This window comes from Spermophilus citellus, assembly GCF_964194105.1.
Source record: "Spermophilus citellus genome assembly, chromosome: 3".
NCBI classification, from domain to species: Eukaryota; Metazoa; Chordata; class Mammalia; order Rodentia; family Sciuridae; genus Spermophilus; species Spermophilus citellus.
This window is the reverse complement of record NC_138184.1, coordinates 158,953,847-158,967,221: the sequence shown is the minus strand read 5'-3', so window position 1 is coordinate 158,967,221 and position 13,375 is coordinate 158,953,847. Positions and strand designations below refer to the sequence as shown.

At 35.5% G+C, this 13,375-nt stretch overlaps 1 protein-coding gene across 4 annotated transcripts in view; it reads right to left on the bottom strand.

Annotated features, from left to right (window-relative positions):
• The window catches only part of DOCK4 (dedicator of cytokinesis 4), a 446,200-nt gene that overhangs the window by 62,808 nt on the left and 370,017 nt on the right, over positions 1 to 13,375 (bottom strand). For all 4 annotated transcript variants that reach the window (XM_081285589.1, XM_081285590.1, XM_081285587.1 and 1 more), the window contains 3 exons: positions 11,522 to 11,597; positions 9,485 to 9,585; positions 9,013 to 9,071 (listed from right to left, as the gene is read on the bottom strand). In XM_081285589.1, coding sequence (XP_081141715.1) covers positions 9,013 to 9,071; positions 9,485 to 9,585; positions 11,522 to 11,597 — 236 coding nt within the window. The remainder of the gene's footprint in view (positions 1 to 9,012; positions 9,072 to 9,484; positions 9,586 to 11,521; positions 11,598 to 13,375) is intronic.

Sequence of the window (13,375 nt, the reverse complement as noted above, 5' to 3'; positions counted from 1 at the left end):
GTACTTACATGTGGCGGGCAGAGCTCAGGCTGCTTTGCATCTACAATTTCATTTATTCCCCATAACAACTCCAGGCAGTAGGAACTACCACCTCCCACTTACAGAGAAGGAAACTCTGAAATCTGGGAAGTTAAACAACTTGCCCAAAGTTCCTCAGCTAGTGATCAGGGTGGCCAGCATCTGAACCTAAGCAGGCTGGCTCTAGTTTGAATTAGTAACCACTATCTTGTGGATTCAACACAGGCCTTTAGTTTTGGCAGAAGAGTAATGTGAAGGAAAATATGACCGTGAATTAAAAGAGTAAAAAGAAACAGAAAAGGTGAGCTGGTAGGAATTGCCTATTTTTCCTCATAAAGTTGTCTGAGGGCAAAGGCAAGAAAGAAACTAAGCCAGAATCTGGGTTGGAGGGAAGAAGTAGTCAGACATGCCATCTGGCCAGCAACCTGCCCTTTGGGGAAATGGTTCATCTGTCATTCTATGGGCTGGGAATGTGGGGTAGGGAGTACTCACTCTGCCATCCTGGTCTCAGAAAGGCATATAACCTGGGTCTTGTCCAAAGTCACAGGTTAATTCCTGGACCTAGGGATTTGTTCATGAAGGACACATCACCAAGTAGGGCAAATTTGTGACCCTGAAAGACTTCTCTATGGGGCTTTTAGGAAATAGGAAAAATTGTTTTAAAGCCAACAAAAGCCACTTTCCCGCTGAATGGAGACAGCCTGCTTGAGAATTAACACAGTGCTTGGAACAAAGGACAGCTAGGAAATGGTGAGCCCCAGTGTTCTCTCTAGAAAACTATCTTGCCTGAAGCCAGATATACCTGTAGGCTTTCCAGCTATATGGCACCATGTATTTCTTCAATACAAGTTTAACTGGGGGCATTTGGGGCTTTGTCTTTGTCAAATGCGATCAAAAGAGCTCTGACACACTAGCACAATGTCATCACCCAATCCTTTTGTCAAAACCCTTCTGAGCAGCATCTTGTCCACTCGTAGAGATCAATATGGCAACAGGAAAAAATGGGAGGCTCTGTGCCTTTCTGAGTTTGAATTCCCTCTGAAAGGGTGCCCTTGACAGAGGCCACAGGTCTGAACTACCTCTTATCTTGCAGATACCTAGAGGGCTTTGTATCAGCTTCCTAATGATAGTTATTGATGCTGTCTCAGGACTCTCAGACACCTGCCTTGACTCAGGAAAGGATATCCTCACCCCTGCTCCACATCCTGAGTGTCCTATGGGCCAAGACCTCATGATCTGTACTAGCAACATGCTTGCCCTCTTATTTAGTTATTACAGACATAGCATCCTGGGGCATCTGTTATATCCCCCATTAGTGGGATTGGGTACTCCACAGAGATTTCAGGGAGTTGCTTCTCTATCACAATTGGGAAGTTTATGGATTTTACCTTGGGTTTAGTTTCAGAGCGAATTAAAGACAAGAGGCTTTGGACAGCTCACAGGCCTCTGCCCGTCTGAAAGTCCCTTTACTTTTATATCACCGAAGTCACATAGTCCCTTCCTCATTCGAGGTTTCATCAAAAGTAACTTCATTGTACTTTACCCTCTCTAAATTATTTATCCATACCAATTATATGTGAGGAAGAAACCTGGCTGGTTATTCCTTGTGTGTTCCTACTTTGAATTCTGACTCAGGCAATCTCTTGTCTTTCTCAAAAGACTGCTTTATTTTCCTCATCAAAGCAAGAACACCTCGAAATCAACTTCCTTATTAATCTAACTTTGTATACTTTCCTCCAAAAAAAGAAAAAAAGTTGAATCCTTTCAAGATCAACCTACTCAATGAAATAGCAATTCATCATTCTCCCTATTTATACCCCACTCTTCAAACATACATTTCAAGCCAGCAACTAGCAGCTAGCATTTGCAAATTCTTTCCTCAGTTATTTTGTCACGGCAGAAAGCAGAAGCGCCCTTAACTCAATCACTCTCATTGCCATTTGCAAAAGCTTAAACTCACTGTTTATTCAAGATGTCCTATTAAGTGGAAAAGAAAAAAGAAAAAAAGAGGGAAGGATATTCCTGTCAGGGCAGAGGCTGGTAAATCCTGAAATTATAGGTCTTACCTCTGGCCCACTATTGTGCCCCAGGAAATGGCTGCAGGGTCTTGAAGTCTAGCCACAAAGAGCCATCACACTGAAGGAACCAAGTGCATCAGGACAAAGGCCACTGTTATGGCGTGGATGTGAGGTATCCCCCCAAAGCTCATGTGTAAAACAATACAGAAGCATTCAGAGGTGAAATGATTGGGTTACGAGAGCCTTCACCCAATCAGTGAATTATTCCCCTGATAGGAATTAACCAAGTGGTAACTGAAGGTGGGTGGGGTGTGGTTGGATGAGGTGGGTCATTGGGAGCGTGCCTTTGTGGTATACATTTGGTGAGCTGAGCTTAGCCTCTGTGCTTCCTGATCTTTGCTTCCCTCCTTCACATTCATCTGCCATGATATTCTGCCTCATCTTGAGCCCCGAGGAATGGAGCCAGTATGGACTGAGACCTCTGAAACCCAAATAATCTTTTCCTCCCCTAAAATTGTTCTGATTACTCGTTTAGTCACAGCAGTGACAAATCTGACTAAAACAGACATCTTAGCATTTGACCAGTTATCCCAGAAGACCTCTCTGCTGCTTTAACATTGGATAAGACACTAAAGCTCTGCATAGTTTTTGGGTGTGTGTGTGTGTGTGGAAAGGAGAATGAAAAAGAGAAGAAATACAAAATAAATTGAAATTCCTGCCAGTCCAGTTAGTTCTCCCAGGCCTGAGTGGGCAGAATGCGATTCAAAGCTACTACGTTAGTTTTAAATCTTTCTCAAGTCTGGTGTTCTTTGCCCTCTCTAATGAAGATCATAATTAGTAGGCCATGAACTTTATTTACCACTGTTTGCTTGAGTATTTTTTAATCTCTTCTTTAAAAAAAGTTCTTATGTTTATAGACATTTTACAACCCAATTTTCTTCTTTTCAAAATACCAATGTTGGGGCTCAGTGGCAGAGCACTTGCCTAGCATATGTGAGGCACTGGGTTCAATCCTAAGTACCACATAAAAAATAAACACACAAATAAAATAAAGCCATGCTGTCCATCTACAACTACAAAAAAATAATTAAAAACAAATATCGATGTACACTAAATTACAGAGAATAGAAAGACAAATCCCCATAAACCCATCAATTGGCTTCAATATCAAGATTTTTGTTAGTTTTATTTCATTTAACATCCCACATAATTTTTTCCTACAGCATTTTAAAGCAAGTCTGAGAGATCATTCTACTTGTGTAATATCAATAAATATTGTTAACTGGACATTTTAAGATTGCAGAATCACAGTGTCTCTATCATGCCTAACAAAACAAACAACATTTGTTAATTTAAAACCCAGTCTATGTTAAAATTTGCCTGATCATCATAAAAGACATCATCTATAATGATTTTATTTCAAACACAATCCAAACAAGGCCCATACAATACATTCTGTAGTCTTATATGAGAATAAGGTCATGGAACAGTCACACCTACATTTAAATTATTGTGCAGAAATGCACAAGAATAGTCTTATTTGCTGAAAACACACTTTGGGAGCACAGAATCTGTGCAAACCTGAACAGGCACCACAACCATTGAAAATGTAATTCCTCCTGAAACAGCAAAGCAAAAATTTGAGCTTTGTATAGCAATAGCAAACTAAATTTCCTTTAAATGATTTCTTTTTAAACTATAGATTTAGTCTATTTCCCCATCTCAAGTTGTCAGCCACATGGTCTTGTTTTGAAGTATTTAGGGCACCTGCTTCTTGGGCTGTTGGAGTTTTATATTTATGCACACAGAACAGCCTGCTAGGGAAGTATTGATTTTTCTACAGCAGTTACAAGATGCTGTGTTTGCAAATGTGGAACAAAGAGCTCACTTTATATTTAGTAGGAATGTGAGTTCATTTAAAAATAGAGAAAAAACTTAACCTTGCAGTAAGATGAGGGCCAAAGGTGGGACACAGTAGTGATGTCTAACCTCTCTGCAGACTATTCATACCAGTACAAATACCAACAGATAATTTTTTTTGGGGGGGGGAATGTGTATTTTCCCCTTCTCTTGACAGAGTATTTATAATCCTTCAAGTTAGAAAAATGAAAATGCTGAGAAATAGCATAGTCAGGAAAAGGTGTTCACTTATCACTAGTTGGTCTTTATTCTTTAAAAATAAGTTATGAAACCCAAACCACAATGTGATATCACCTCATACCCATGAGGATGTTGACTATGAACAACAACAACCTTAGAAAGCAGCCAAGTGTTGGTGAGGATGGAACCCTTATGCTCTGTTGGTGGGAATGTAAAATGATGCAGCAGTTATGGAAAATGATATGGTAGATGGTTGAGTTAAAAATAGAATGATGATCACATGATCCAGCAATTCTACTTCTGGGCATATGCCTGAAACAATTGAAAGCAGGGTCTCAAGGAGATACCTGTAGACCCATGTTCATAGCAGCCTTATTCACTATGGCCAAAAGGTTGAAGCAATCATGTATCCAAAGATGGATGAATGAATAAAGAGAATGCAGCACATTCATACAATAGAATAGTACTCAACCTTAAAAGGGAAGGAAATTCGGACACACATTACAACATGAAAGAAACTTGAGGGATTCTGCTAAGTGAAACAAAAGTCACAAAAAGACAAATACTGTATTATTCCACTTAAAGTACTAAGAATAGTCAAATTCAGAGCTAGAAAGTAAAATGGGCTGGGGAGGAAGGGGACCCAAGAGTCATTGTTTAATGTGTATAGAGTTTCAGTTTAGCCAAGCAAAAAGAGTTCTGTAAATGGGTGGTGGTTGGAGGTGATTGTGTTATAATGGGAATGTCCTTAATACCATGGAATGAACTAGGAAATGGTTAAGATGGCAAATTTTATGTGTAATTTACTACAATTAAAAATACTTAAAAAATTATTTCAATCATGTGATAGGATAATGTTGTTGTGTCGAGTGCTCCAGATGCAATGGAGACAAGGACATAATTCAAAGTTTCAATGAAGAGCAAAAGCCTTTCTGTCCCCAAGAACCACTGCTGTCTCCTAAGGGGGGAAAAAAAAATTCCTGCCTTGTTTACCTGTGGGTACCACTGGTAAACACAAGAAACCTTCTGGTTTTCTTCCTATGTCCCCATCCAGGCCTCATATTCTTGGGCTGAAGTATAAAATAACAGAATCTTTTGATTCACCCCTATAAAGTCGAAAATGGGCACTTTTGACCCTGACTGCTTAAAAGCTCCAAGACTGAGATGAAAGAGGAAGAGAAGGTGCAGCTTGTGTCACCTGCTTTTGTTGGCTTAATAAATAATTAAAGGGTCCAAATATTCAGGAAGAAATTTAAAATTTCTGTATGTAAATAGTCATAAAAACATTTAATACTACAGATAACTTGTTATACAAGTTTAGAACTACAAAATATTTTAAGCACACCCAAATGAGTTTGTCTACTAGTTTGGTGGCTACGGTTAAAAACAACAACTGGAAATTTTAAGTAGTTCCAGGTCTCACAGGTTGAAAAGTTGCTCACAGGTTATTTTCTAGGGGATATAATGATCAGATTTGAACATCCTTCAGCTTTCTATTTATGTCTGCCAGTACTGGGGACTGATTCAAGTGGCACTTTATCACTGAGTCACATCCCCAGTTCTTTTTATTTTTCATTTTGAGAAAGGGTCTCACTAAGTTTTCCAGGTTCATCTTGAATTTGCAATCTCCTGCCTCAGTTTCCTGAGTTGCTGGTAATATAGGTGTGTGCCACCACATCTGCTCCACTTTATATTTAAGAGCACTTTAGGGAAAAAGCCAAGTCATTGCCAGCATATGTAAGAATTCAACACATCTAAGCTAAACACCAAAGACAAAAATCTGATTTTAAAATATTGCTCAGTAAAATTGTATTTCCAAATTAGATCAACCAGCAAAAGCCTTTCAGGTGGTAAAAAGTGTATTTCGTCAGACCAGATATTTCCTGTGCTCAACTTATTTTCTAAAAGTAAATGTTCTTTGTATCTATTAAAAAGTACTGAGGTTGTTAATTTATTAACTCATACAAACTTACTAGCTTTTGTTTTTTTTAATATTCATTTTTTAGTTGTAGTTGGACACAATACCTTTATTTCACTTATTTATTTATTTATTTATTTATTTATTTATTTATTTATTTATTTTTTAGAGAGTGAGAGAGGAGGAAGGGAGGGAGGGAGGGAGGGAGAGAGAGAGAGAGAGAGAGAGAGAGAGAGAATTTTTTAATATTTATTTTTTAGTTCTCGGCGGACACAACATCTTTGTTGGTATGTGGTGCTGAGGATCGAACCCGGGCCGCACGCATGCCAGGCGAGCGCGCTACCGCTTGAGCCACATCCCCAGCCCCTCACTTATTTATTTTTATGTGGTGCTGAGGATCGAACCCCAGGGTCTTGCACGTGGTAGGTGAGCGCTCTACTGCTGAGCCACAACCCTAGCCCCCGAACTTACTAGCTTTACTAAAAGACAGTAACTTTATCAGGATTTCTTCTGGTTCCACATATAACGGAAAAAAGTTTAAAATGCAAGTTTTTAACAGTTGTAGACCCCTCTTTCCTGTTTCCCAAATAACTTGCACATAGTCAATACTTTATGAGTTACTGGTCTGTAAAATTAAAACATGAAAATGTATAAATTCTTTAGCATTCAAATATTAAATATGACATTCTTATAGGCATATAAATTATATCTCATATATTTTTGTTATAACTAACATACCATAACTAGTTTATTTTGATATTCCTAAGTAATATAAGCCAATCTGAAGCTTATAAAATTGTCTAAATAGTTCACTGAATATTTAATTTTTCTTATCATTTTGCCAAAATGTATGCTGGAGAAGGGGTTTTAATATTTTTGAACACATTCAAATTCTATCTGTTATATACTAGCAACTTTAAAATTCACTTCATGTTTTGGAAGCTTCAGAAAAGTTAGGACACAACTTGGGAAATAATACAGAAACCAAGGAATGAAATGAAAATATATACTCACCCTACTCTTGAACCATATCATGCTGGGGACTCAAAGGTATATATAATGAACCTTCTCTAAGAGAGTTCTAGACTGTGAGAGAGCTAGTCTTTAGAGCTCTAACAACAGAGAAAGGGGATAATTGTGTATAAAGCAGGGCGGTTCTAGTCAAGTGTGTAAGAGATACTTGGAAAGCTTGCTAAAACTAAGATTTCTGGGTGGTCTCCCAAAGATTCTATCTCAGTAGGTCTGTGGTGGAACCAGACAATTTGTATTTCTTATAAGCTTTCAGGTCCACTTTTGAGTAGCAGTGTTCTAAAGCTACTGCATGATGAACTCTATGTGCTTAAGAGACTTTCTACCATCTCTAGATTTCTCAGAAAAACAGAGAATAATTTAACATAAAAAATGGAGGCAGAAATATTTTTGTTTTGGAACAAAGACAAAATAGAGAAAAAAAATTTGTATGCCTGCTTAATTTTGCAGACCAAGGGACATAAGCCTCAGTGCATAGCTATCCTGGCCCAGACAAAAGATTTATGTGGAAATCATTACACACAGTAATGCTCAGATTTATCCAAAAGAGAAAGCCTGCCATGTTTCCTAATATTTTAGTAACAAACCAAATATGTCTTATATTTATCTTATAATTGGCTAGGAAAAGAGCTAAATAATCATGACTCTCTTTAAATACCTCAGTGCAAAATACTTTGGAAATTAGCTTGCTAAATTAATGCTAATTGTAATATGGATTTATAAGGTCCATGATCTGCTTTTGAAAAAACAAGGACACAATCAACCAAATATGAAGACTAAGAGGAGCATTCTTCAAGTAACACAAACATTTAATGCTAATTTTGAACTGAATCTAAAGACAGATCATGATTTATTCTGGCTGGCCTTTCATAGTTGGAGGTTATTTTGAAGATGATAACTTCCTTTTTCGTATTATTTATCTGTTTGTTCGTTCATTCATTCATTCATTCATTTTACTGAAATCACCACCAAGCACTGAACACAGGGCTCAATTATATATAATCAGGCACACTCAAACTGCTATGTGTATTTGAGGGACAAACATATTCTAGTCAAAAATCACTCTATAATAATTCAAGCAAAACCATAATAGTTCTATTTTCACTTACAGAAAGCAAATTCTGCCATTTCCAAATTGTTATTGGATGAGCCCAAGAAAGAAGGTATGCTCAGATCATTATATATTCAATTTAAATAGGTCAATCATTTTAATAAATCACAAGGAGGAATTAAAATGCAATAATTGTTAATGAATACTAGAAATTTATATAGTTAACATACCAAATTAAATGTTACAAATCTGTAGAATGATGCCAATGACTTTTAAATCAATTTGTTTCCAAAATATTACTCTTTTTGTGCAACCAGATCTATGCCATCAATTTGCTGGAATAATATGCTCTATCTGCTGTGGCAGATTTAACAAAATTGGATCTAACAGTCTCTTAGCAACCACAGATGCTTTTAAAGTCCTTTGGCTATACTCTTTATGACACAGGTCAATGGTCTGAAGGGTTTTAGAGTGATGATGTTTAAGTCAATGTTTCATGAAATTTAATCTAAATTTATGATGATTCATAGCCTCAATTTAGACTTCTAGACATTTTGAGTAGTTATAGTCTCCAATTACCCTCTAGCGCGTTGCTAGAAATAATGGGTATGTAATGCTGGAGTAATGCTAGATTCTAAAATTTACCATTAATTAATAATGAAACACATAAAGGAAAGGTGATTTTTCAGACACCAATTTAAAGAATTAGTTGTAACTTTACTCACTGTCAAAATGCCAATGACTTCCTATAGATATTCTTATTGATTTCGACACTTGATTTCAAATGCTGTCATTGGTAAATTTCCTTCTTCATTTGTATGCTTGAAAGTACAATGATAAGCTGTGCAATGGTAGAGGTTTCTCTTTTCATCACTTACCTAGGTTCTGCCACATGCTGAAAATCTCACAACCCATTGTCACCCGCATGTCACCGTACCTGAAATAGAAAAAAGCAATCCTGACACAGAACCTCCAGAACAAAGAAGTATTTGTGTTTCTGTAGAATACAATCTATCATTCTCAATTAAAAGGCAAGACATTTTTAATTAAACATGTCTAATGTACATGTCTTTATGTCTCTAAATCAATTCTTTACACAAATATTTCAGTAAAATGAATCTGTTTCATATTTTTTGATGCTATAATAATTTTGAATCCTGAAAGACTTGGGATAAAAATGTATAAATAAGTTCAAAATATTGAAATTTCCCTAAGAAATTGCTTATTGCCCTTTTGGTTACTGCTATCCCATTTGTGATTTCTAGTTATGGACCTTTTGGTTCGTGAGCCATTTGGAACAAGCACCTTCTAGAAGTTAACATTCCCACCTGAACACATAGTGGTACTTACTTTTCTAACACCTTTTTCTTTTTGGAAGGTGTGAACATCTCCAACTGCAGACACAACTGGTTTATAAAAATGACTGCAAGGTAAAAGTAGGAATCCCAGATCTAAAATAAGAGCAAGATATTTAAATACTATTGTTACAAAAATCTTTGTAGGTGAAGTGACACAATATCTTGGATTTACTTCAGAAGTGGCAAATGGTTGGGGGTAGAGTTGAAATAAGATTCAACTTGATAACAGTTAAGGGTGGAAATGAATACATGGAGGCTTATGATACTATTCTCTATTCTTTATAAATCTATGCTTTAAATTTTCTATAAAAAGAAGTAAACACATAAATAATGTCTACTTAGATATTGCTTCAAAGCTATATCCCAAGTTCCATAAGCTCTTGAGTAGGTAGGTGCTAAATGGAAGATGTTTTGTTTCTCTTATTTCTGTATCTCCTGTGAGGCAGAGATATAAGATGGGTTACTTTATTCCTATATGAATTCAGTCTTGGAACTACTTTTAATGTAGAACTTTAAAAAATGCATATGCTTCTTTGGATATGCTAATTGCTTTCAATTCAGGCAATACTTAAAAATTCCCTGCCCAGAAAATATTTTGAGTCTATATTTTCTTATACCAAATAGGGAATAAGAAATAGATCAGAGTATAATTTCCTGAAATAAACATTAAAAATGTGTAGAACTTCTAATGAAAAAAAAAACTATGTCTTAATTGATGCCATGTAAAACTATAGACAATAAGCTATAAGAAATATGGGAAAGACTATCTGTAATATGTAAAGAGTTCTGACAAATAAAAAAGAATATGATAAAGCCCCAAGCTGAGCACAATAATACACATCTGCAATTCCAGATACTTTGAGAGTCTGAGGTGGGAGGATCATAAATATGATCCCAGCTTGGGAAATACAGTGAAACCCCATCTCCAAACAAACCAACCCAGGGAAAACAATAAACAAAAGTCAAGAACAGAAAATTCACAAAATATGAACTTCAATCAATAACTAGTAACTAGTGAATAACTAATAACTAGTAAGAAATTGCAAATTAAAGCAAAAAAGATGGTCCCCTTATCTAACTGTTGGAAAAAGCTGTCTCTTCTAGTGTTGGGTAGACTTAGGAAAATAGGTAATCAAATACAACTGGCTCAACCTTTAACTCAACAGTTCCACTAATAAGTATTTATCCAAAGAAACAATTAAGACCATATGCCAAATTTGGAATGCATCCAAAAAGGGTAGTTGTAAGAATGAAATAGAAAATAAAAATATCGAAAACTAGAACTCTGATTTTGAAATTCTGACATACTATTATGAGAAATGATTTAAAGAAATATGCAATTATTCAAATCCCATTGGTTTTTATTGTATTTGTGCTTTTTGATAGTTTTTAATTATCCATTAAGGGAAATTTTATTAAATGCTTATTTATGAAAAATGCTATTCAAAAAGGATAAGACACAGAGATGCTTAAACAGAACCACACTGAGAAGAGAATCCACCATCGAAAATTCCTATCTTTGTTTGCCATTTGAAAAAAATAGGAATCAAGAATTTTTAGGCACCTAGGTCTATCACTTCATATTATAGTATACAGAGAGTTCTGCCTGAAAAAAATTTTAGAAATATTTCTTATTTTTTCATTGATTAATTCTAAAACATAGGAAGCTAGAGGAGTAAGGAAATCAAGCATTTACTTCGTAATTTTTTCCTCATATAAACTACTTTAAAAAAATTCTTGAAAACATTATGTTCTAATTCTTCTTTGTTATGCAACTAAATCATACAGAAAAGAGCAAGAATTATTATGTATACCAACAATAAAGATCTATCTTCTTTTAAATACTATTGATCTCCATCAAGCTGATAAGCATTATTATAGCTCTGCTTGTGTGCAAATAAAATGAAAGTGTTCTAATACTATTCACAGTTAAAATTAATATAGGGCAAGGAAATATATCAGTTAATCTACTAAAATGCAATACAAATCTTTTAGCCCAAGTGAGACAGTCATCTAAATGGATACTTACTTTATAATCAAAGTTTTCATTTAAGAAGTTCTTGCGAAGTGCATCTGAGAGGTATAGAACTGTTGTAATAATCACACTAGTGAGAAAAAGAATAAATTATAAGTTGAAAACTTCATTTTAGTAAAAATCAATTAGTACATAAGAATAAAAAGTAACTAAGATAAAAGAAAAGCTCCTTCAGTAAACATGTGGGTGTCAGATAATTCACAAAAGAGACATCAGGCAGAAGGAAAAAAAATCTATCACTGAAGTTAGTTTCCTTGTAAAGCAATACACAAGAAGATTCAGGAATTCCAAACAGAAACAAATTAATATCACAATGTCTTATAATATTTTTGTTAATTTTTGAACAAGGCAAAATGACTTAATGGAAACCTAACATTCCTTTTGATTATCATGAAAGAAATGGAACCTAAAAATGAAATGATAAAATATATGATGAATTTATTAGATGACTTTTTTTTTTTTTTTGCTGTGCCCCATTTAAAGTGTTAGAGGTTATACAAGAACTATAAAAGGCAGTTTCACTCTCAGGGCAATAAGACTTCCAATAATTATAAAATTGTCTGTAATCCAGGACTAAACTGTGTAAAGCTGATAATATTAGAGCTACTCAGAGAAAGGAGTATTTCTAGTACAGGAGAAATCGAAGAAAGCCTAACCTAGGGGTCATATACAGCATATGTATCTTGCTGGGAGATTAATAAAGGATTTGGTGAATTGTCTTGCCTAGTTCTAAAGTTCCATAATTTGTTCAAAATCTGCACATTTTATAGCCAAAAAAGTATTTATTCAAAATTGAATTGTGTTTTCAACAGGTTAATTAAATGTTAGATACAGCATTATACTGAAATAATATAAATTAAGGAAAAACACAGAAATGGTGGATATTTAAAACTTCTTTGGCTTCTTCTGAGATGCATACACAACACAGTATTATGATGTGATAAGGCCCAAATTCTCATTATAGCATTTAGAATCAAAGGAGATGGCTACAAGACCCTAGGTAGAATGAAACAAAATGGCACCCCACCAAGTTTACACCTTGGTACTCATATAGATTAGAAGAATATTTACTAATAATATTTATAGTCTTTGAAAGACATGAATGTTCATTATTATCTGCTAGAAAATTTATTATTTGATCTTTTTCTTTTTGTACCTGGGATTAAACCAAAGGGCATTTAACCACTGAGTCACATCCCCAGCCCCTTTTTATGTTTTATTTAGAGACGGGTCTTGATAAGTTGCTTAAGCCCTTGCTGAGTTGCTGAGGCTGGCTTTGAACTTACTATCTTCCTGTCTCAGCCTCCTGAGCTTCTGGGATTGCAGGTATGCCACCAAGCCTGGCTCACTCTTAGATCTTTCTTGTGGGGTACGGAAACATTATAATAAGCTAAGGGGGGGCTGGGGATGTGGCTCAAGTGGTAGCGCGCCCGTCTGGCATGCGAGCGTGCGGCCCGGGTTCGATCCTCAGCACCACATACAAACAAAGATGTTGTGTCTGCCAATAAATAAAAAAAAAATAAATATTAAAAAAAATAAGCTAAGGGGTTGGATGGTTGAATGTGGAAGTTCAATTTAAAGAAAGGGAAAGAGGAGGAAATCACCATTTCTCAGGCATATGCTCAACCATGAACAGACACTGTCTTACCTAGATGTCATTTATACCTCTGAATGAATCTTGGTATGAGAGATAATAAAGAAAAATCTATGAGACTAAGAAACCATTTCTGTGGTTTCTTCAACCCCCAAAGTGGCAGCTATCACCAGTAAATTTCATATTAAAGAGACAAATTGCCTGCAAATTTGTGAAATTTGTGAAAGTGACAATTTTCCATAGACACTGGCAAC